Source organism: Agelaius tricolor, unplaced genomic scaffold, assembly GCF_023055355.1.
Source record: "Agelaius tricolor isolate 1412-34295 unplaced genomic scaffold, bAgeTri1.0.p SCAF_1, whole genome shotgun sequence".
NCBI lineage: Eukaryota > Metazoa > Chordata > Aves > Passeriformes > Icteridae > Agelaius > Agelaius tricolor.
The window spans coordinates 71,211,719-71,236,202 of record NW_027269261.1 but is presented as its reverse complement, the minus strand read 5'-3'; the positions used below and the strand labels follow the sequence as shown (position 1 = coordinate 71,236,202).

At 40.4% G+C, this 24,484-nt stretch overlaps 1 protein-coding gene across 1 annotated transcript in view; it reads right to left on the bottom strand.

The window, feature by feature from the left end:
- Positions 1-7,113: 7,113 nt before the first annotated feature.
- Positions 7,114-24,484, bottom strand: part of PDSS2 (decaprenyl diphosphate synthase subunit 2) — a 111,743-nt gene continuing 94,372 nt past the window's right edge. Inside the window, exons 6-8 of the mRNA XM_071439349.1 lie at positions 22,887-23,018; positions 19,317-19,352; positions 7,114-10,310 (exon numbers count right to left, since the gene is read on the bottom strand). Coding sequence (XP_071295450.1) covers positions 10,152-10,310; positions 19,317-19,352; positions 22,887-23,018 — 327 coding nt within the window. The 3' untranslated portion in view covers positions 7,114-10,151. The remainder of the gene's footprint in view (positions 10,311-19,316; positions 19,353-22,886; positions 23,019-24,484) is intronic.

Sequence of the window (24,484 nt, the reverse complement as noted above, 5' to 3'; positions counted from 1 at the left end):
TGGACACATTGCACAGGAATATTTGGAACCTCTGTTGGCCACAGGCAACAATACTGAACAAGTAACATGCTGTGGGCAATACCCATACATTGCTGTAACCCAGGCAGAGATGAACAGTGGCTGACATCTGAACTTTATTTATATTTTTAAACTTCCTGTGGCTGCAAGCAGTGTTGGAGGGTTCTGCCAGCAAAATACTGTACTAGTTGGGAAACCTTGGTTTAGAGTGCCAGTTAATGTAATTGCTTTTTTTTTTTTCTGCTTTTTTTTCTTTTTTCTTTTTTTCCTCAAGAAACAGAATTTTTACATTACACTCTGGGGATTTATTTTAATTTTATAGCAACACTGCTTCTAGTTCTTAGATACAATGATAGATGCCACTGGAAACTTCAAAATTTGCTATTTAGCTCGACTGAGAGATGGGCAAGATGTGTAATTGTGTTCCTTGCTGAATCAAGGATATCAAAATAGAGAATATATATAAGTGGCATCTTTGGATTTTAAAAACAAGACGGTTCATCTCCAAGTGCATGTGAGTTGGAAATCTTAAGAGTTTAGCTCACAGAGAAGAAGTTTCAAAAAATGAACACTCATTATAAGAAAACCCTTTTCTAGCCTAAAGTAGCATCAGAGTGTACTGGCAAGACAGCAGCTATGTAACACTTGAGCACCAAAGGAAGAAGAATTTTATATAAAAGCTTAAAATAAAATTCAGATCGAAGCTGAAGTGGAAGAGTAGAACAGAAATCTAAAGGAGCTTCAAGAATAGAGTAACTCAACCCAGTAAGCAACCTAAATTCTCCTTCTGTGCTGCAGCAGTTTACTTAGACATCAGTTGCATCCATAACTGTTTAAAAACTGACAAATCTGAGCAACTTCACTCTTGGAAGCATAAGCCTCTTTTAATCTCTTGGCAATGAAATCGCAGTTCTCTTTACTCTCTGTTAGTTCAGCCAAGAACTGCGCCATTGTGCGTTATTTCACAGCTTTGCATTTAAAAAGAAGCAACGCTCACTTAATGCACAGTCATCCTATTATTGACACCATAACTAACTCTGAACGATCAAACATTTATCCCATAAAGGTCTGTTTGCCAAGTTCTGTTTTACACCCAGAAGAGGTAAATACAGCCTGGAAAGTCCTTTCTCCCAAAGACATCCACATCTCCCAATCAAGTGCAAACAGCACGCTCTCCTTTGTGTGCTTAACACTCAGTTCCATATCTTGCCCATTATATGGAGAAAGAATATTTTGGAACAGTTGCATAGTCTCATACCTCACTTAGATATGTAAGTTCAAGTGCTTGTAACAATATTAGAAAGAAAATAATTGTGAAGCAATGTAGAAAACGAGGTTTCTTTGAGAACGCAGCTGGATGATTTAGCTGCTACTACTACAACTACTACTACCACTACTATTATTATTATTATTATTATTATTATTATTATTATTATTATGTCTGTAAACAACTGTTTTTCTTGAATCAAAGAGGCACTATTCAGATAGTAGGAATCCTCTTTGTTTCAGGTCCCAAAACTGAAACAGGTTTTTTGAGGTCCAGCTGCTTCTGTCATGGCCAACATGTTATACAGTCCTTTTCACAAAAAAACAAGTCACTGTCTTAGAAGCAGCTAGGGATTCTCCCTTCTCTACTACTACCCTCACTACTGTTGGGAAGCTACTCCTAAACCTTGCTCTTTGAGTGGATAGGAATCTTCCCTTCTGAACTTGCATTAACGTGGATCTCTGGCTCATGGCTACTTGATGCCCTAGTTATAACCCTTCTAGTATAACCTAGTCATACCCTACAGCAGTGCCTTTGAGAACAACCATGAATTTAAAAGGTGAATGAGTTTTATCCAACAGGAATTTCCCTTTGATATTGGTGAAAATTCAATCTGGACTGATTTTTGATAAAAACTGTAGGCGGAGGGACCTGTTTACAATAAGAAAAAAAACACCTGCTTGGTGATTATTACTACAACAGAATGTGATTGAAAGCAATTACTTTACATAAAAGTTGATGTAAGAAATACTTCTACTCATTAGTAAGGTGACTGCTTTTAGCAGCAGCAGTCATCTTCAAGAAATACTACATATTTAAACCCTGTTTATTTTTCTGCAAAGATATTTTAGCATACTGCATCTAAAAGCCATGTATATTGCTTGTGGTCTTACATAATGTGAGCAGAGGTAGGGACATTCGCAGTTTTTATACTTTGGATATAAATAAAATTGTTTGATTAAAAATAAATCTTACCAATACAGACATTTTTTCTGTAATGTTCTCCTGCTAAACCCATTTTTATGAAAATAATGATGCAAGCAACTATGTGTAATTGTAGAAAATTATTGCTAGTGATTTGCATATGAAATACACACCTTTTACAGCCCCTACTAGCATTGTTCAACGAGCTTATAAATAGTACAGCTGAAATGCTGCAAACAGAAAACAGTTTTCGATGGGCACATGCTATGAATGAAGAAATGTTCAGACACAATGTGCAACTTGGAGAGCTTTCATCAAAACTAGCCAAGAGGGAAAAATGCCTCATTTCCTAACCACACTGTGTTTTGGATAAGCTGGTCACATAGAAAAAGCATCATGCTCCTCTGCAGAGAGTAAAGCTTTTTAAAATAAGGGTTAATATTTTTTATCGGGAAAAAAAAATAACCTAATCTATTAGTACTTGTTGAGATTTTTCTAATGGCTTCTGCATAATATTTAATTTCTATAATTTGATATTTAATAACTGCTAAGATCTGAACCTTGCAATTGAGGCCAGTCATTTGCTGTAGTCATTGAAGGCACAGAAAAGTCTAGTTTTAAGATATTGTTTTTGTTTCAAGTAAAATACTTCTGTGTACAATTTTAAAACTAAAAATGATTAGCATTGTTCTAATAATAAAGCAGAGTATTTTGAATCTTTGATATTTGGGGCAAAGGGTGAAGGGAGGAAGAAAAAGTGGAATAGGGTAAAGAAGGAAATGTCTTTTTTTTTTTTTTAATAATGTTGCTGCAAAATTGCAGTTCTCCTACACAATATATCAAAATATGCCTCAAATGGAATTTAAAGTAGAAATTTCTTAAAAACCAGATAAATCTGAGAACTACTGTTTCTGTTATCAGTGGGACAGACACCTGCCTGTCACTGTTAGCCAAGAGGAATGTTCTTGTATGATGTGATCCCCCTTTGCTCCTGCAGACAGACTTGCAATTTCACGATGTGAAGTCGGTAAAACACTGCTTTCCAGTGTAGTAGGTAAACCGTCATGTTGCTTTTTCTATTTTGGAGAAAAAGGTTGCCTTTCCTCAAGAGAGGCACACTGACTAAAGCATTTTGCAAACAGGCATGAATTTAAGTCAACTTCATGCACTCCAGAGAGGGAATCTCCTACACAGGGGGGAGCCCGAGCATTCTCCGGCTGCTGTCGGCAGCAACGCCGGGAGCTGCAGGCAGAGTCACGCACAAGTCAAGTGCACGAAGGGCTGGACAAAGGTGACTTCAGGAGGCTTTGGTGTATCGATGCCAATTTGTTTGTCATCCTCTTCTCCCCTTCTCAACTCAGGGCAAGCTCTGTACTTTTTGTTTATTTTAAAGGAATTTGCTATAAGAGCTTTAGCTTAATGGCCACTTTCTCTTAGCTTTAGAAAACCAGGCTTAGCCTAAAAGAAAAAACACGTGAATGCTAATTATGTAAATAATTAATGCATTTTAGGGATTGGTTTCCGAAAGGTGGAACAAAAAAGGATAATTTAATTCAAAGACCGTCAGAACAGATGACTTTCAGAACTGGAAATATTTTTTCCTTTGAACTGCTTTGAGAGACTGAAAAGCTTTAGCTCTTTATTTTTGGTAAGACACTGTGCAGGTAAAAGGCTTTGAAGACTACAAAGAATAAAAAAAGTTTGATTCCTCACTCTTCTGTGAGATTGAAGTAGTTGACGAGAGTAGTGACAGCCAGTGCTCTGACCCAGAAGCCACTTCCTTGACAAATCTGCAGCATGGCACAATTGCCTGAGTTAGCCTTTTGTGCTGATGAAAATTCAAATACTCCTTGGAAGAACAAGGCACGGGGAGATCTCACCAGCAGGTGTACCCCTGAGAACACTGGTCTGGCATCCTTAGCACTGCTTGGGGCAAGAAGCACTTCCCCAGCAGCTCCAGAGAATGCCTCCTTAATGTTTCCATTAAGCTAAAAAGCATTTCAATCTTTTAGCAACTTCTGTCAAGTTCAACACTAAGTCAAATATGGGCCACGTGTGCATTCTTTCTTGCCAAAAAGGCAAGGCACATGGAGGGCTACATTAAGAGAAGCACAGCCAGCTGATCAGGTGTGCCAGGCCATCAAATCCATGCACTCAAATAAATATGGTAATCCCTTTTCTTCCCTGGCCAGAGGCAGGGCCCCTCAATTCCTGGATGGTGCATTCATTACCTGATCCTTTTTCTGCTATCCAGAAGTTCCACACTGGGGTCAAAGGCACCATCAGTCCTTCTCCATTGTCTGGGGAACTGCTCAATAGCAACCAGAGTGCTAATTCTCCTGTATGGTCCCTTTTTGGCCACCAAATCCCTCACAATTCACATACCCCAGCTTGCACATTTGAGGCATCCCACTGCCCCACGCAGTGGGATGGTAATGCAGACAGAACCACAGGCTGGCACACCAGGGTGCACATGGCACCTCCCCCTGAGCAGAAAACAGCTCCCTTGTCAGCCTCGATGGTGGCTGGTGGGGAGGAGGAGAACACACATGGTCTTTGAATAGCTGGAACTATTGGGAGTCTCTCCCCAGCTGAGGCACAGGTCTGCAGGGCTGGGTGGGAGAGATTCTCTTTGAATTGCTGGAGCAGACTGGCCAATCTGCCCACAGCTGGGGCCTTGATGTCTGGCCAAGTCACGAGCACCAGGTGCTGGCATATGATGAGAGTGCTCCATACAAACTTCACTGCATGCACCACAGGCACTGGATTTCATTTGGGTCTTTAGATGCCTGATTGTTATCCAGGCTGCTGCAGATCACCTCCACCACTGCTAACTCCCTCAGAGACTGGATACTCTCAGTGGTTGTCCACTCTTGCCTTAATAGTTTACAAGACCTTCTTCAAGGGGATACTTCTTCACACTCAACACAAACTGCCTCCAGAGGCTGCTGATTTTTGCTCCTTTTCCAATCCTTTTGTTGATCCCCCATTCCCTTGTGAGGCATCCCAGCTGCTGGGCTGCCTTGCTCTCTAATTCCTGACTGTTGGCTCCAGTACCACAGCACTGCAGCAGCCAGCTGATAATTAGCTCACCAGGCTGATGGCTATAATATTTATGTGTACCTTGCAGCTTACTCAGGGATAAGGAATTGATGATTTCTGCCTTGTTCGTGATTTCTGTCTCTTTCCCCTCCTGCTCTTGTGACTGTTCTGCTGCACAACAGGCTGCCTCTCCAAATCCTCTTACTGCAGCTTCTTGGGAAAGGCTTTCCCCCTGACTGAGGGAATTTACTTCTGCCTCTATTGTTTCTTTGTGACAACAGGGGTAACTGATAGAGTTGAGAGGTGGGTGTTTGGCTTAGCCATGGTGCTTTCTGTGTGTCTTCAGACACAGAGACCATCTCTGCCCTCTAAGGGTGCTGAAGAGCTCTTGGCAGGGTTAGGCCAGGCCCAGCAGAGTGTGAGAAGTTGTGTCCCTTTAGCACAGCCAGGGCATCCTTTTGTCAAGTGTACTGTCACTTCTTCAGGATCCTGCACTTGTTTGGCAGTCAGGTTCCACATGATCAGAGGTAAAAAACTGTTCTAGATACCGTGCCACCCATGACCACACAACCTCAGGGCACATCTCTGTGTGATATTCCTACTCAGTTAATCCTAGGAAAAGCTGGATACAGATTCTTGAGACACACTGATGTGAACATTCTGATTACCCAGGATTGTTCAAAATATGGAGGAGTCATTGTAACAAGCTGGAAAGCAACCCTGCAGGACGCACAGAAAGAGATGCTGTTGTTTCTTCCACAAACTGTGTTTCAGAGGAAAGGAGAGAAAAGGTGTAATTGTTAATTATCTCCACGAGATGGTTCCCAAAGTACTGGGACAGCAGCAATGCACAGCCCAAATACCAGATTAGGCTCAGGGCCAGTGCTTTCATCATAGTTCTCCAAGGGAAAACACAACCAAGAGCTACACAGCACAGCAAACTGCAAAAGACAAACCCAGCTTTCAACAAGCTCTCAAATTGTCATGTTGACTCTTGAGCAAGACAGGGAGTGGGTAAGGGAACAAATGAACCTGCATCAAGAGTGAGTAAGTCAACATCACAACCAGCAATAGCTAAACAGGCATAAAAGGTTCCCTCTAGCACACTCTGGTAAAACATCTTATTATCTTGAGCCCTAAGTGTCCATCCTGGGTACCAAAAAGATTTGTGTTGGACAGCAGCTAAGCTGCTCAATCAGTGCCCCCCACCATGGGATGTACTGTGGGTTTTTAGTTCTGTACAGACAAAGGATGGATGCAATCCCTCATAGAGGGATTTTCTGGGCTGAGATGAAGCACATCTGGGGTTAGACATGCCCAACCAAGTTCAATGTGGTACATCCCACCCTGTGTGCCCAGCACAGAGGAACAGGGAGCAGCATTCCTCTCTATCCAGCTGAGGCAGTGTGAGGCCAGAAGCAGGCAAACAAGGGCTTTTTGTATTTGCATGACTTGCTGCTTTACTAAAAGTAAATGCAAAATCATTCAAAGAGATCAAAGAGTGATCTCCCTCACAAGCAGGTGAGGGAGATCTGAAGAGTATAAAGGTAGCCTACTAAAAGTGCCTTATGATTAAAGCCTGTTTCCCCATGCTATTTGCTGGTGCTTCAGCTCAGTGGGCATGAGTGGGGGCAAGGAGACTCTCAGACCAGAAGAGAAAGAGCTTTTTACTGAACTGCTTCTGTTCCTGGAACAATTTAAGGCTACAATCCTAAAGGTCAAAAATATTGTGGGAAACTGGAATTGATGTCACCAATAAAAGATACTATTTTAGTAGATTCTCCTAAAAATCCCTAACCATTAACAGATAGAGAAGTGTCCCCACACTCTACCCAAGAGAAAAGCAACAGCGAGAAAATCTGTTGGTTGAGTAAAAGACAATTTAATAGATAAAAGGGGAAGAAATGAAAACCAAACCATGAAAAACAAGCAAGGAAAAAGCAATCACTACCAGTCGATTGACAGTCCCCAAACAACAGACCCCTGCAACATCCCCCCTCCCCATTCCCAGTTTTTATTACTGAGCATGATCTTGTACAGCACAGGCTATCTCTGAGGTCAGCTGCCCCAGCTGTGCCCCCTCCTGCCCCCTGCCCACAACCTGCCCTTCACTGGGTGTCAGAGTGAGGAGCAGAGAAAGCCCTGGTAGTGTGCAAGCACTGCTGAGCACAGCAGGTCAGCAACACTGTTTTAGTTACAGTTCCAAAGCATGGGACTGCATAGGATACTAACAACAAAATTAACGCCATCACAAGTGGGATGCAGTAGATCAGGATAACTTTTTTTATTTTAATTTGGTTTAAAAAGCAGCTGGGACCTCGTCCTGTATTTTGTGCATCTGTGGAATGGTGCAGCAATTCCACAGTGGTGATAGGTTCAGAGGAGCAGCCACCAGGAATGTCTGGTTGAGTAGCTGGGTGACTGAAGTAAATGGTGTGAATGCCTTCCTCAGACCACAGGCCTCCCTCTCCCTGACCTGCTTTAGAGGTAGGTGGGGACAAGGAACCAAGGAGACAAAAATAAGACCATGACCAGACCAGAACAGCCCTAAGGTTACACATTGCTCAGAAACTGTATGAGGTGTGAGGGGTACATTTGTACACAGCAATGATTAATTCATTTGGAGTCTGACAGGTACAATACTTTGCTTGTAGTTTACCTAAGGAAACAAGACAACAAAAATTTCTGAAGAATTACAGGCAAATACCTTAAATATAAGATTACTTGATAATATTGGTAAGGGATAATTCACACTGTTTGTTTGGTATTTTTTAAAATTAAGGTTGAATAATTCAAGAGCAAATCAAAACATTCTGGTGATAAAGATACAAAAAAAAGTAATTAATTTTTGGTGATTCCCCTTTACTGGTAACAAGTACAAATAAAAACTTGTACTTGCATGAAAAAATAAACGAGGTGTACATAGTTTTGCAGTATGTTTGGTGTTTCTTTCACATAGCTGAGGTGAAGTGACTCAGAATATCTCCAGCAACCCAAGCTTTTTGCAGCCCTAAATCATTATGAACCAATTAACACAGATGTAAAACAAAGAAAAGATGATGAATGGCTCTTACTTCATGTAATGTGCAAAAACAAGAGCCAAAGAAAGCTGAAATGTGACTCTGGTTGAACTTAGGTAGTTCTTTCAAGCACATTTTTTTATTAGAACTTCAGGGAACTTAATGGGTAAGTGCCTGGAATAAACCATGCTTCTCAGTGATTCTCTTCTGTCTTCAGCCCTCCTACTGCAGTAACAACAGTAACTCAGGGAGAAGTTCCAGAGTCTTGGGAAGAGAGAAAATGCCAGGGCAGGAAAGAGAGAAAGTGCAAGAAAGAAGGGGTCTGGTGTTGAAGCCACGCTCCAGAACAAAGTGAGTCCTGAGTTCTGGATGGTGCTCCTAAACAAAGATTGGGACCCAAGGTTGCTTATTATAAATAAAATATCATGGTATAATGTGGGCAGAATGTACACAGAATATTATGTACATTACACAGGATGTATTTTCAGTGTATTTTTAGAGGATAGAGTTTTTATTTATATTTTGCATTTGGTGGAATGCAACACTCTGATCTATGACAAACAAGCTGTGCAACGGGGAGGGAGCGCAGGGGGAAAAGGAGGGAGGAGAGAATTTAACAGAAATAACTCCACTTAGTGTTTGACTGAGGGATGTAATGAAATCTGTTTGCTGTGCTAGCTGTCTCCAGATTGGGCTGTAATTACACCACAGAAGGAAGAAAGGTAGCTGAGTCTCAATCTAGATCATTTATGTAAACTCAGCCTTCTTGTCAACGGCATTCTCAGATTGCACGAGTGCAAACCACAAAAATCATCTCCTATGAACAAAACAGAGACGGTCTCAAATTGCAGGCTTCTGATACACCTTATAAGCCATCTGTAATTGGACTTGAAACTCCAACACACTGAGGTTCAAAACTTCTCCAGTATTTTCTGCATTTTATTCAGTGCAGTGACTACTCACAGAGGAGCATTCCTGCTTCCTTTTTGCCAAAGGCTGATGTCTAGCCTTACAAATTAACATTTATCTGGCTTAAATTAACACAAGTGTCACAAACATAGGAAATTCTTTTGTGTAAGACTCTGTTGGAACAAACTGCTGGATCTGAGGGAGGGATATTCCCTCCCCCAGAAGAGTTGGAAAAACCTCATTCTTTGACCCAGAGCAACATTTTACATAGGCACAGTATAAACTCCAGGCACTCAGTTCCCTTAACAGAGCCAAATTAATATTTGATTAAATATTTTAAAGCTCCTACTTACCATGCTTGACACATTTTCTCAGCAAGTTTCTCAAATACAGAACTCATTAGGCACAGGGTAATTTTACATTTGAATACATAAAAAGAGTGTGAGGAGACATAACCGCGTGCAGACAGAGAGGGGTTTTCCCCCATTAATCCCCCAAACTGCCCTTCCCCTTGGATACGGGTATGTTAATTCCCGGCTTCGGCAGCTCACTCTCTCTGACAAGTTTGAGCGGGTTTCTCGTGACACCTGGATCTTCACGCCCTTCCATCCATCCCTCCCTCCCTGCATCCCTCCCTCTGGCAGGAAAACCACCGGCCTCCGCCCTGGCGCCGTCCCCGCTGGTGCCCAATCAATACCGCCTTATTTCCTGTCCATTTGCTGAGGTCACGGAAACGGGACTCATTAATTATTTCTACCGGTGCAGCCTCAAGTGCGCTTCTGGCACGACAAGCGAAAACCGTCTGTGACCTTTTTTCTTTCCTCTCCCGAATTTTGCTGGTGGCGGCGGCAGCGAGGGCGCGTTCCTCTGCCGGGACGGGATGAGGCGATGGGAGGTGTGAGGCGGCACCGGTGTCCCCGCCGGGCCGCTTCCACCTGAGGAGGGAGAGACGCTCCTGGCGGAGCAGCAGGTCAGGGAAACCTGGTCACGGCGGAGACGATGTTGGCCAAGGCATCCCTGGCCTCCGAGGGAGGGAATCGCTCCAGGGCTGCCAGCGCTCTGTTTCCGTGGCAGCGGCAGAGGTCGATGGCAGAAGTCACACCTTTGCCAGCCTTGATCGCTTCCTGCAGCTGTTGGAAAACACAGGCACATCGGTGAGGGGGGTGTTTCAGCCGTGCAAAGTTATCTCTGCGAGCACAGGGCTTCTGCCGCCTCTTCCCGAGGTAAAGGCAAAGCCAAAGCCATCACACAAAGCCCTTAAATCCTCTCAGCTGCTCTGTTTAGCTCCCTACCGCAGCGAAACTGTGTATAATGTAAACTACACCACCCGGTACTTCATCGCATGAAAGACGCTGGCTCTCCAAAGGGCACGCTTAAACTAAAAAAATAAAATTAAACTTTTAAATATCTGAACATTTGATAGCTCAGCCAGTGGCTGAGAGCTTTTGTTCAGAACTGGCAAACCAGCCATTTGCTCACACTCCTGTTTTCTGCAGTGAAAATCTGCATTTTGTGAACACCCATTCCATCCCCTGCTTTCAGAAAGCACCATAGGACGACACAGGTGGAACGACTGTATTTTGTAATGGGGGTTTCTATTTGTAGACCATGTGATTACATTGCTCATAGTGGACAAAGGCAAATTTTGTCAGTAAAATGTGGTAAACTATCATAATGAACTCATGCAAACTTATCAATAAGGCTAGGGAATTTGACAAAGGCTCGGTGATACACCATATGAGAAAGAAAATACTTTCATGGAATAACCGACATTTCACAGCAAAAGATTTGGCACCTAAAAAACTTTGCTGGAAAGATTTGGCACCTAAAAAACTTGGGTAAATGATGGGTTAAATTTCCTGTAAAATAATACAGACAAAATTGACAAAATAAAGCATGCTATTTTGCCAATATCTGAACTTAGCAGAACTCTAAACAGCTTTTATTAAGTGCTTTTTTATTTTTAATTAGTATTTTCTTTTTGAACAACATAATGAGACTATCATGAAACACTATTATATTTTCTACTCTAAAATGCAGGTGTTCCCAGATCAACTCCAGCCTGATGCCTCATCCAAGAGCCTGGGAACAAAGGCCAGATGGATCTTTGGGATTTGATTTTTCCAAAAGGATTACAGCATTTCATGATCTTTAACATGCCCTTCATGGCTTTCGCAACTGTCTAACACCATTGCACCAGCTTTTTTAAAAAAAGGCTTTTCTTGGATACAGGTACTTACAGTAACAAACTATACAGGGTTTCCTAAGTCATGTTTTTCATCAATGTTTTCACAGCTCAGTGCCCAAATTATTTAAAAATACATCACTATGACCTTACCTATCCAGTTTAAATAATAGGATAGGTATTTATATTCATATCTAGGATTTTTTAAAGACATGTATATATATATAAAAAATACATATCTTAAAAAAAATCCTAGATATGACCAAATCATAAGTCACCCATTTTCTATACGTACTTGCATTCATACAGAATGATTGATGCTTCTTATCTGAAAGTGGATTCATTATCTGTATTTAAAGATGAAATTAGCTGAAAGCATATTACAGCACTTGAGTGTTCAAGTCCCAGTTCATAAAAATTTTATTCTCCTCTTCGGTTGGAATCTTCCTGCACTGTGTGCTGGAAAGGAACTTGCCCTGAGGCATAAATGCATCACACAGCTAATTCAACATGTCTTCTAATGAGTGGGAATCACCCTATTTCCAGGGCTCTGCAGCAAAGGTGAGGATAGGTGAGATGAAGTGCTCTAGCAGCGTGCAAAGGTGTCCGTTCCTCTTCTTTGAGGCACAATCTTGTGGGACAGTAGAACCCCATACATCTTGAAGTAAACTCTGCTGATTTGCTAAAGCTTATTACAAAGGATTAGCATAACTTCTAATACTCATGGAAGTATATACTGGGATGTAAACAGGAAAGAAAACAGCTCCTATAAAGCCTTCAAATTGGTGAAAAGCCAGAGAAGCTTAGCTTAGGCATATATATGCTCACATATATGTACCATGACTGAGTTGAAAGAGCAGAGTCTGGAAAGGGGGAGAATCCTAACACAAGGACACAATCCCTTTACACGCCTGTCTTGTGTAAGCCCTCAGACACACGCACTGCTTTGAAGCCAATACAATCCCAAAGCTCATGTCAAACTATAGGCAGAGGAATCACTACACAATAATCAGACTAATCTGCTGTTGAATGTTTCCCAGCAAAGTTCAAGGAACCTCAAAATGGAAAATACCTGCTTACATGGACAGCTTTTCAGTTAGAGATCCTCCTACGTAACAATTCATAGGCCTCAAAACGTACCTGGTTTGTATTCCCTTTGCAGAAGCAGCTGGTCAGCTCAAATAAGCATACACAGAGGCAAAGCAGTCTGAATTAACCAGACTACACACTAGCTCTATCTCAGCAGGGGTTGTACAAGGGAAAAAAGAAGTGAAAATATGGCTTTTTGTAGTGGGAAAGTTCTTAAAGAAATACAGGAACTAACTCTGTAACAAACCAGGCTTCAGCAGCTCTGCTGTATGCAAAAGCCCCCTAATTTAAGACTTTAGTTGTACTCTTGGTTATATTACAGTTACATTTTCAGACTCTGTCTCTCAGATTTTGAGCTTCAATAATTTTATGTAATGAACTTCACAAACTAAGGAAACAGAAGAAAAAAAAATCAATGTACCAAGTATAGATGCATTGTTTTTAAATTTGGATAGGAGCAGCTGATTTTTACAGCAAATGAACAGAAAAGCAGAATTTACTGCTTTGATTTTTTACTTTATAAACTTTATTTAAACTGCCTCATTGATTTCTTCTAAATATAAGAATCTGCTCTTTTAGTCTCTACTTATATGGCATTTTTAATTTTGTGCATATTTCCACTTGTAGGAACAATTTAATCCACACAACCTTCTTCAGAATGATATTCAGTAATTAAAACTGAATACAAGTCAAAACACAGATTGCTTAGCTACACTTTTCTCCAGTTGAACTGCTAGATATGCTGGAATACTGCATTTTTGCTTTTAAGCTTTTGTTCAGACCATTGGCATTAAAGCCTTACTTCATTCTAGAAGTGCCAAGACTCTGAAAAAATCACCAACTGGGTTTTGGTTATTTAAATTCAGCTTAAAGAATAGTCTTGCAATAGCACAGCCAAGCTGGGGCTCAGATGAGATGTGATCTCCTCCACCATGTATCTGCACTGTTTTGCAATCTGTGCCCTTGCAGATACTCAGAACTTCACTGAGCAAACCCACACTGGCTCTGCTTTGAGTGAGAGGCTGGACCAGACATCCCCCAGAGATCCCTTCCAGCTTCCAGTACTGTATGATTCTGTGAAGAGACTTCAAAGTACCATGTTTCTCAGTCTGTTTGTTTTAAAAGGGCAAAGAGAGGGCTTCTCATCCATACCACAGAAGTGAAGGATTTGCCTTTCAGACCAAGTGCTCTGGATTGCTGTTGGACAGAACAGCCGGTCTGAGGGCAGCAAGAGGTCAGAGAGGAAAGCTAGGAACTGCTGGATTTTGGAGACTGAAGAACTAAAGGAGTCAAAAACTAAGCAGGTGTTCAAGTACAAAGTCAACTAATTTCACATCTTCTCTGCTGAGACACTTCTGCTTCATGAGCCAAAGGAAAGATGATTGTTTTCACACAGTGCTACCTGTAGGGAGCAACAAATAGGGAGCATGGTGGGTAGGGGTGGGAAGACTCACTGAATATGTGGTGAATATTTTGGCTGTAATAGACTTTATATGCAATTGGAGAAAGACAGCACTGAAATTCCTGATATTTTTTTCCTTAGTCCAACCTAGGATTAATTATTTCCAATTATAATTATTTCCAATTAATTATTTCAGTGGCAAAATCTCAAAAGTAACTTCAGATTTTTAATGTTGTTTTAAAAGGATGATTCTAAACCAGATAATTTGTTATCTACTGAAATCTTTGAATATCACACATTCTCTCTGATCCTGAAGCGAGCTAAAACATTTTACATTTCTGAAGTGCACAGTACTTGCTGAAACAAAAAGAAACCCCAAAACCTAAATTGATTTGTGGCTGAGTGACAGAATAATGCTCAAAATGCCTGCAGTGTTCTGCACTGGCTTTCCTAAATTTGTTTTCCCTTTTGTGGAAGCAGCATGCTTAATAAGCACTGGTGTTTTAGACCACTGAAATGTTAACCTTAAAAATGTATCAACATATTTTATAGGCAGTAGATCAATTTTGTCAAATTTTTTCTTTGTTTTCTAAAGAAGTACTTTGGAATGTTTCAGCATCCATTCTTGTGGCTGGACATAGGGTTGAGCTCTTCCTTCTCAAAAATATCCTGCACAATTATTTATTTGCATCACTTCATAGCATCATAGGATATAAATCTATTTTTCAAAAAATCTTTTGTTTGCTATATGCAGCATGATATGCCAGCTGAAACTGGGGCAGTATTTATCAAATATTTCCTGAGAAACTTTTCTGTACAAAAGGTAAAAAATGCATCTTCAAAGGGCCCAAACATTCTGCAAAAGCCTCCATTAATAGAGTAGAATTTATTTTCTTTATTCATCTGACAGACAGAAAAAATTTCTTTTTACTTCAAACTGAAACCCACACTATATATAGGATGAGACCAAATGTGGGGAGGGTCGTCCCCAACAGGAGAGGAAAGATGGCCTGCTTACAGGGAACACTGCTGTTACACAGCTCTTAAAATACTCTGCCAAAAAAATTACAAGCCATCCCGAGACACTGATTGATTGTACAGATTCTTTATTATTTTGGCAGGGACACCAAAGCCTTTCTATGTCTTTCACAATGAACTAAACAAGACCCACTGTTTTTTAAATCTCAACAATGGTGGTTGTGAAGACTCTTCACCCAAAAGCATAATTTTCTTAAATCCCCCTAATACAAACAGTGTTTGTTAATTGTCATCTTAGCACAACAAGCAATCAACTTCATATTTATGTTAAAACATATTATTTGCTTTAATGAAACAAAAGTTATGCTGGATTTATACCCCAAAGAAGTGGAAAAATACCCACTGATTACAAACAAAGATGCAACTGATTGTTGGTACTGGATGTGCACCTTGATAATTCAGATATTAATTCCAAAAAATAAGAAAACTGCTTCATCTGAATGGCTTTGGATGCTTTTGTAATACTACTAACACATCTAAAAAGCCCCATTGACTGACTATGCTGTGTTTTTTATTATATGTAACAAAAGGAGCTAATGGCAGTGGTTGCTCCAAAACAAACAAGACAAATCTTCATGCAAAACCAAGAGGGTCCATAAGCATCTACAAACAACAATGCTCTGTTTTTACCTCTTTGCTGCATTTCAGGAGCAAGAGGGTGAGCAGCCTGTGGCCTACAGTCCCACGATGACTCCCTGGCATGTTAGCAAAGCCATGGGATGACTGTCCCTTACCCCACGGGGCTGCAGACCCGCAGCCAGCACTGCACAGGATGGCTGCACTCGCTGTGGCAGCCGCCAGTGGGCTGGGCAAGGGCAGCCTGCACCTCTGGCTGGCACCTCTGGCTGGCACTGTGCTATTGTTATTTATTAGCAGCAGGGCAGTAGGCTACTGCTGAGAAACCTCCTTTTAGCCAAATGTGCCCTCTCCCATTTTTCTTCTCTTTCCCACCATCTGGGAAGTCAAGACTTCAGTGCCATGCAGTGTATGAACAGCTGGATCTGCCCCATCCTGACTCATGCCTTCCAGCACTGTACAAACTCAGCTCCTGGTGTTGACGTAGTGCACAATATTTCATACACAAACCAAGAAAGTATGTCATAGCATACCATGCCAGACTATGCCATACTTTCCATGCCAGTTTGGATGAAAGGCCTCTATAACAGACAGCAGAGCAAATGGACAGGGATACAGAAAAAAAGAAAGTTTTGCTACATCCTCTCTCACTTGACTTAATTTATCTTTTCTGAATATTGCATTTAGAAATCATTGCATAGCACAGTCACTGGCTGCAAAATACAAGATTTATTTCTTTATTTAGTATTATAATTTTTCTAGAGCCTTGGCCAGAAAACAAGAATTACTCCTAGCTTACTCATTTCTGCTACTAGTTGGGCCTTTGTTACACTCCTTTAACAAGCCTGTATAATGCCAAGCACCATTAAGGCCTCAGCTTTAGCAGAGAGTTTTTAATCAATATTATCAAGTGGAAACAATTACATTGAGAATCTCAATTTGTTGTTTGAGAATTACACAGCTTATCTTGCACACAAGGTATGCGTAACACAGATAAAGGTTCTTGATTTTAAGAAGTCTGAGATTTTTGCCACATACAAATGAGGGGGACAGGAAAGTTGCTGTTTCTTTCAATCACATACATGAAATTTGTCCCTTACATACATTGGTACTTTCCTTTTTGTTATCTGAGACACACCACAAAAACAGCTGAAACAATTTTTTCATCTCTTTCAGAGACTTTCGAACACCACAACAACTGATCAATAATTTGCCTGGATGCAGTGTGATAGCATAGGAAAAAACAGAGTGAGAGTGAAACCCTCAGATACTAATGTGAGAAAACATATATTCAGAACACAGACAATATCAAAAATCTTTCTGATAAAAAGATTCAACAAAGCTGGGATGAAAAATCCCTAAAAAATTTTGCAAAATATAGTGACCTTATTGACCTGGTAGTCTCAGACCTAATCAAATTAATAGAAAGCTTTTCACATTATATTTGTGTCACAGACCTCACCAAATTTGCTAGTATGATGCAGCTATTTTTTTGTCAGTGAAAAAAATCAGGGGTTCCATTTTAATATAACATGCATCAAAAGAACAATTCAGAATTCTTAAGCAGTCTCAAAATTGAAATGAAACCTTCACCTTTTAAGAAGGCATGTTAAATGTGTGGATCTCAATTTCTCAAATTTACTTTCATTATTTTAATTGAAAATTAAAAGGTAAAACTTTCTTAAGTAGGCTAAAAACTTTTGTATACGTATATTATGAGTTTAACTAAAGGAGTAATATTTTTATCTCAATTAAGTGGCACACTGAAGTTCATAATAAAAGCTAAGAGAAGAAAAATAATCAAAATTTTCAAAAGTTTTACAGCTAGTTTTGGTGATCTTTGCTTTTACAAAACTAAAGAGGAGATATTTTGAAGGCTCAAAGAGACACAAGCTCCAAGATTTGATTATGAATATTAAAGCAACTGTATCAACTGAATAGAAAGATAAGAAGGGACTGTGATGCTGAGAAGAAAAGACTGAGCAATGTGCAAAGCACTGCCTGTGGTGATGGAAGAGGAAAGACGACAGAGCAAAAAGCAAAAAAATAAATACTGATTTGTACAGCACATCATGCCCTCTAACTGGCTGTGTGCATGTGCTGGTCAAGTTGTTCTGCTGGGGACAGCTGCATGTTGAGTTCATTTAGCATAGATGTAACATTATGACCACTTTTACTTTAAGCCAACAAACACAGAAAAGAGGGACATGATAGCCTAGGCTTTTGTAACTGACCTCTTAAAAAAAAAAAAAACAACTAGAAGTTGTTTGAACTCACAAAAATCATGCACAATTTTTCATATCATTCACTTCATAATATCTGTGCTTGTGCAAGAGATAATTACCTAAAGCCAGAAAAAATCATGTGCTTTCTTGCAGAAGTCAATTGCTCAAAATACAAAACTTGAAGGGCTTTCTCTCTTTCTTTACCTTTTATTCAAGTGTCCAAGTAGCCTAAGCATAATGTAAGTTTTTTAAATTCATGTGAAGGATACAAGATCTGAAATAATTTCAGTCAAAATAAAGAAGAGTCTGACACATGTTTGATTTAGTAAAGCAAATTTAGATGTTTTTCTTTCCCCTTTGCCTTTTTTTTCCAAAGTATGGAAATTATACTGTGTGGATTTGTGGAAATGACAATTGTGGATCACAATTATAACAATTAAAAGGAGAAAATTCGTTCTGGACTTGCAAAAGTAACCTACGTTGAACATTCACAGGAGTGTCCCCAAGACATCTGAAGAATAAATTTGGTGCCCTCAGTGGTGATTTAGAAGAAAGAAAACTGATATAAATATGACTGGTACAGAGAGCAACCTAAAAGCATAATGATTTTAAATGGCAAAGTAAGTTAAGATCCCTCTGCTATTCTAAAAGGAAGGAAGGGCAGAGAGGCTTTTAAATAATCCAAATAGCAATTTTTGTTAATACAGAATAATTACAATAATCTGACCCATACTTATGTGTTAGCCTTCCATATGAGCAGCAATCAGTCAGAGCTGTAACACTCTTCAGGCCCTACTTCAAGAAGCAATTCTCAATCATGCATGTGGCTCAGTAATTTATATATTATTTCCCACTGATGCTGGAGATAACTGACTGGACTTCATGATCTGCTTAAGACTCAGAACAAGTCAGGCTCATGCTCAGTGAGCTTGGGACACAGTGTCATCTCTCTCCATCACACATGTGCTGTGCTGCAATATTTAACCAGGGGAACCTTTCAGCCATCTCCTGCAGCCCTTTGAGAGTTTCAAAGTGTCCCAGCTACTTCCAGTAAAGCTCCTTAGTTGAGGTCTCCTTTTATTACAGAGAAGTAGCAAATACAGTGCTGTAAAGTTAGAAGTTGTAATGGGGACTGGAAGAAAACAAATTATTGTATTTGTGTATTTTTAATAGATGGCATGGAACTAAGGAGAGATTAAAAAAAAATTAGCAGTGTACTCTACCAATAGAGAGAGACCACTGATAGGATCTAAACTGCAAGTGACTCCAGGAAAAAAAGACAGCAAAAGCCATCAGAAGGCTGGTTTGAAAATTGAGTTTGGGGAAGCAAATGGGAGAAATGACAGTTAAAATAATTATTCAATAATGACATTATTAAATTACTATTATTAGATACATTATTAAATTACTATTATTAAATAGCTACAATGTATAGTTACAGTACAGCTGTCTATTAATGGCTTTTTAAAATCAAGAAATTGCAGGAGCCATTCTCCCTCCCTTCATATACCACATACAACTTACAACCTCGTTTAATAAGGAAGTTTCTCTCAGCTGTCAAGAATATTCTTGAAAATATTTTAAAAATATTAAAAATGAGACATAAATGTAATTTACCAACCTTCTTATAGTCCACAATGTTTCCTGTTCCTTGTGCCTTAAAAAGAAAGAGATTTTTTATCAGACACTACATACCAGAGTTGCAAGAATAAAGAATGCAATTAAATGAGCTACTACTTTGAACATTACTTACTTTCTTTAGGAATCTGATACAGAAAACCCTAAAATACAACCAAATGTGTTACCAGCTTACACAACATGGTTCTGTTTCAGATGAGAGCTGCAGATACTCAGTGTAATTTTTAGGCTTTTTTATTATGACTTGTAGTTAAACATTTGGTGAATCCAAAATGTTTTGGTCTTAAGAAATCTTGCTGTTTGCATTAATTAATCTCTCCCATGAGATTCTGTAATAAACTCTACTTCCTATCAGCAATAACAGGATTTACTTTCTTAAAAAAGAGAACTCTCTGTATATCTACACTGTCTTACATGAGGCAATAGTCTAGGGCCCCCAAAAGGGTTGTTGGACCCTTTCAGAGCTGTGACCAGGCTGAAAGGGCTTTTGATTTAAGTATCAGCATCCCCTTTTGAGTAAGTGACAGATAAATACAACCTGTAACTCCTAATACATTCAGAAAGAAATACAAACAAATTTTAAATTTCTTCTTGCCCAGATGCAAGCAAATATGCTGTCCAACTTTCTGATTTTTGTCACAGAATGATGTAGATGTCTTTCTCACTGGTGCTCTGACAGAACCAGATCATTAGCACTTAACCAACCTGAAAACCCTTCCCTGAGATCTGATCTGGATGTGCCATTATCACTTCATCTAACACCAGCTCTTCTCTTTCCAGATTCATTGAGCAAAAAAAAAATCTGTTTCTTTCTCTCTAGCTTCCTCAAGGGAAGACCCCAAACCTCAATTCTTCTGCAATGTGTCTCCTGAAAAGATGTAGATTAGGACCACTACCTCTCCATGTCCTCTGTGGGGACTTCAGAGATCAGCCCAAAGGAGCAGACCAACTGGGATAATGAATGAGAAGAGCTGAGACCTGCCCTGAAGAGGAACACTGTGTGGCAAGCATAGCTTCAAAGAGATGTTGCCAAACTGGCCCAGACTTTAAAAAATGAATTAATCTTTGTAAAGGAGGAAATATAAAATAGAGAAAAGAACTGATGAGAGACTAAACAAACTGAACATGAAGGAGAACAGTAGATAACAGAACTGATTCTTCTGAAGGATAAAGGGGATTGATCCACAAAACCCCTTTGCTTCTCTCTTTAGTCTTCTCAGGAGCCAGCTTTTCTGGAATACATGTTAAGACAACAGCCTGATAGCATTTGGGAGTAGCAAAACCACTGCCAATTACTGCTTCCTTATTTGTATATTCCCATCTTCTTTGATTTGTCAATTTTTATTCACCTGATTGGATCTTACAGCTGCTTCAAAATATATGTAGTAGTTATATTTTATATTAGAACACCAGAAACATGTTCCTTAACAAGTGATTGCCTACATGCAGATTCACACTGCAGCCGAAAATCTGACAAGGTGTTTGAGGAAGATGCTTTTCAGCTGCAGCAACAGCAGGAAAGGTGTGCTCAGTGTGCCTCCTCCTGTGCTTATTCTCATTACCAACAGCAAAAATATTTTCTCATGATCTGCTCCTGTCAAGCATTCAAGTCAATGGCTCTTGTGCTCCTCCAGGCAGCAACCTCACACAGTCTCCTAAGCCTTCTTTACTACAACTGCACCGTTGCTTTCTTTCCTTTTTTATCCTCACAGTAGTACTTTGGCTCTCTAATTTTTTCTGACCCTCATCTCAGACACACAGATGTTTTTTTAACCTTTTACATCAGACTTGCTCAACTGGTTAAGCTTGTGACAGGGCCTGAGTGCACTGTGTGTGCTTCACCTATTAAAACCATACAAATGACATTGCATGAGAGGGTGGCTTAGGAGTGCACCCTTATGAGCACTGGCAACATGAGGAAGTCTCTGGTTTGAGAGCTTGGCCTACACTGAATGTCACATAGTGAAAGTGACTGTGGGTGATATCTCAAAGAGCATGTAGTTAATCAAAGATAACTTTCCTCTCTAAACCAGCACAAGTCAAGAAAGGCTCCTGGACTAGGTGTTCCATATTGTAGTTGGCAGTAGTGGTAGCTTAGTAAATACCATGTATAAAGTATGTGTATAATAAATAAATGTATGAAGTATAGCAGTACTAGTAGATAGCAAATACTTTTGCATAGTCACTTGGCACCCCCACCCTTTTCACACAGAACTGCTTCATTGTTTCCATAATGCCCATTTTTGGTACGGAAATTTAGTAAGCAGACAGACGGCACTCCTGGAGTCCTGCAACCTCCTCTAGATTCTGCAGATGGGAAATTGTTTCAAAGCTTTTATACACTGTGCTGTGGAAATGCCATTATTCTCCAACTGCAATAATCCAAATCCATTTACATTCCACTCACATATGAGCCTTGTGTTGTGACTGTTGAGTTCCAAAAATCCTCATCATGCTTTATGAACTACTAGTCCCTAATTTCAAAGTGACAATAAGATTTCTGCATTTTAAGATCCCTCCACTCTATACCACTGTAGGACTGTAGATTCTGCATACACCTCCCAAAATCTGAAGAGGCTGAAGAGACCATGCCTCTTGCTTGCAGTATGTGAAGACAAGTTAGAACACAGAACTAGGCAGAGGTTTATATTCCACATCCTGCACCTGATTCTTGCTTTCAAACCAGCAGAGAAGGGAGCCATCAGCAAGCACATCTTGAATGAATTTGCTTGCACAGAGACAGCTTCTTATTGAAGGCAGCAGCCTTTCTAACAAACTGTATAACAACAAGCATGAATTTCCAAACGGCAGTCATCACTGCTGTTTAGACAGACAAAACACGTCCAACTGATGCGGGAACTCAACAGAATGCTTAATTTTGGCCATTTTGGTGCTTCCTCCTCCCCCTCTCCCTTCTTGCTGTCTTCTACAGTTATCTATTTGTGCTTCAGCAACATCCAGGGAGCTATTCATGGACTTGAATCCTGCTGCAGTACATGACAATTACCACGTAGTTATTTTATTCTTATTGTCTTCCTCATGTAAAAATTAGAGGAAAAAAATAGGTAAATAAGAGAATTAAGAACAAGAGTATCAGACAGCTAGATCTCAAATCTATTTTGTGACGGTCAGAAAGCCAAGCCCCAAAGATCTTTCCCCTTCCATTGAAAATTACTACTCCAGCATAATTTTGGCAGAAGGAAATACGTGCCTACCTTTCAACCACAGTGATGGTTGAAGTTCTCTGCTTTAAGCTGCCATTAAAAGTAGCTTTACTAAGACCCGGGACTGCACAAGCAGTGCAGAGGAACGCACATATGCTCCACACAAATGAATCTGCCTTTTACACTGATATACAAAAGTCTGACAGAGCTTGACTGTCAGGTCCCTACATTTCCCCTCGCTTAAAGTGTGGATGAGAGAGTTATTAAGCACTGCAGAGCATAGGGAAACCTCTTTTTAATTTCTAAGTTCCTGTGCAGATTGAAAGTACAGCTAGGAGGAAATAAACAAATGGTAAAACCAGGAAATTCTAAACCGTGCTTTATTTTACCTCTCTAATCTGTTTAAGCCATGCCTCCCTTCCACGGAATTCCTGATGAAGGATTGCAGGAGCAGAATTCAAACTGAAGGCCATGGTGTCACTAGAAGTTTCTTTAACAAATGGCTGCAGGTCCGAATGTAGCTGGAAAAGAAGAATACACACACATTCAGTTCCCAGGAACAGTCTATACATATCCACCCCCTCCTCAAACTGAGGTGCACATCCTGGTTCTACACCTACTCACCACTTCCTACTTTGACACTTGTACTCTGGTTGCACTTTTTCAAGTTTGGGGGAGGGATAGAAAGATGTTGAAAGCCTTGCAGTGGTGGAAAGATGTGGTAAAGAGAAGCAAGAGAGTCTGCAAAGACACAGATAAAGGACAGCTTGCAGAGCTGGGCAAGCCATGGGACACAGCCAGGTAGGAGACTGTGGAGTGGCAAGAAAAAATATAAAGGAGAGAATGATCCAGTCTTTGGTGGGAAGAAGATCAGGTTTTAATCTGTGCAGAGTACTACATTCTACTTTTGAGTACCTGAGGAAGCAGACACAGTATGACCTTCCTTCTGACAAAGCAAATGCTACATAGCTAGGAGCTTTCTATGAAAATTATGCAATCCTTAATACACAACTATGTGTCAATGGTGAATATATTAATATTACAGCATATACAAAATATTAAGGATATAAGTGCACTTGAAGTAATTTACTGGTGGAATTGTACCTAGTAATAGCATATAGTGGCATTCCTGTGGCAGTAAAATTGTGCTTTATAAAACCACTTCCTTCTTCTGTAGGAACTAGAAACTGCATAAATCAACTCAGCTGAAGCAGATGGGAGGTCTGTCTGCCTGTCTCAAGCTACATCTAACCTCACAAGTGATGCAATACAGCAAAAGCAGATCTGTGTTTTCCTGTGGACTAACTCTAGCTGCAGACTCAATGTCTTCTGGTGGAGGTCAGAGACCTTGTCCAGGTAGTCCTACTGCTGTAGAGGTGTAGGATGGTCCTGTTCAGATACGGTGACCTCCCTCCTTATCTTCTAGCTGCCTTCTATGGAATTTCCCTCCACAGCAGGTTATTCAGAGGGGATATGGCTCAGTCCATGCTGCTGCATGCTCAATTGAGCCTCACAGCACAAATCTCTGCATGGTGACAGCCAAGACCCAACACATTATGTACAGATTGGGCAATGAGAGGCTGGGAAGCAGTGCTGTGGAAAGGGTCCTGGAGATCCTGGCTGATGACAAGTGGAACATGAGTCAGCAGTGCCCTGGCAGCCAGAAGGGCCAGTGGTGTCCTGGGGGCATCAGGCTCAGCATGGCCAGCTGGGCAAGGGAGGGGATTGTCCTGCTTTGCTCTGCTCTGCACTGGGGCAGCCTCATCTTGTGTCCTGTGTGCAGTTTTGGGTACCACAATATAAAAAAGGCATTAAACTATCAGAGTGTCCAAACGAGGCTACAAAGACAATGAAGGGCCTTGAGGGGAAGCTGTATGATGAGGGGCTGAGGTCACTTGGTCTGTTCAGCCTGGAGGAGACTGAGAGGAAACCTCATTGCAGTTGTCAACATCCTTGTGAGGAGAAGAGGAGCAGCAAACATTGATCC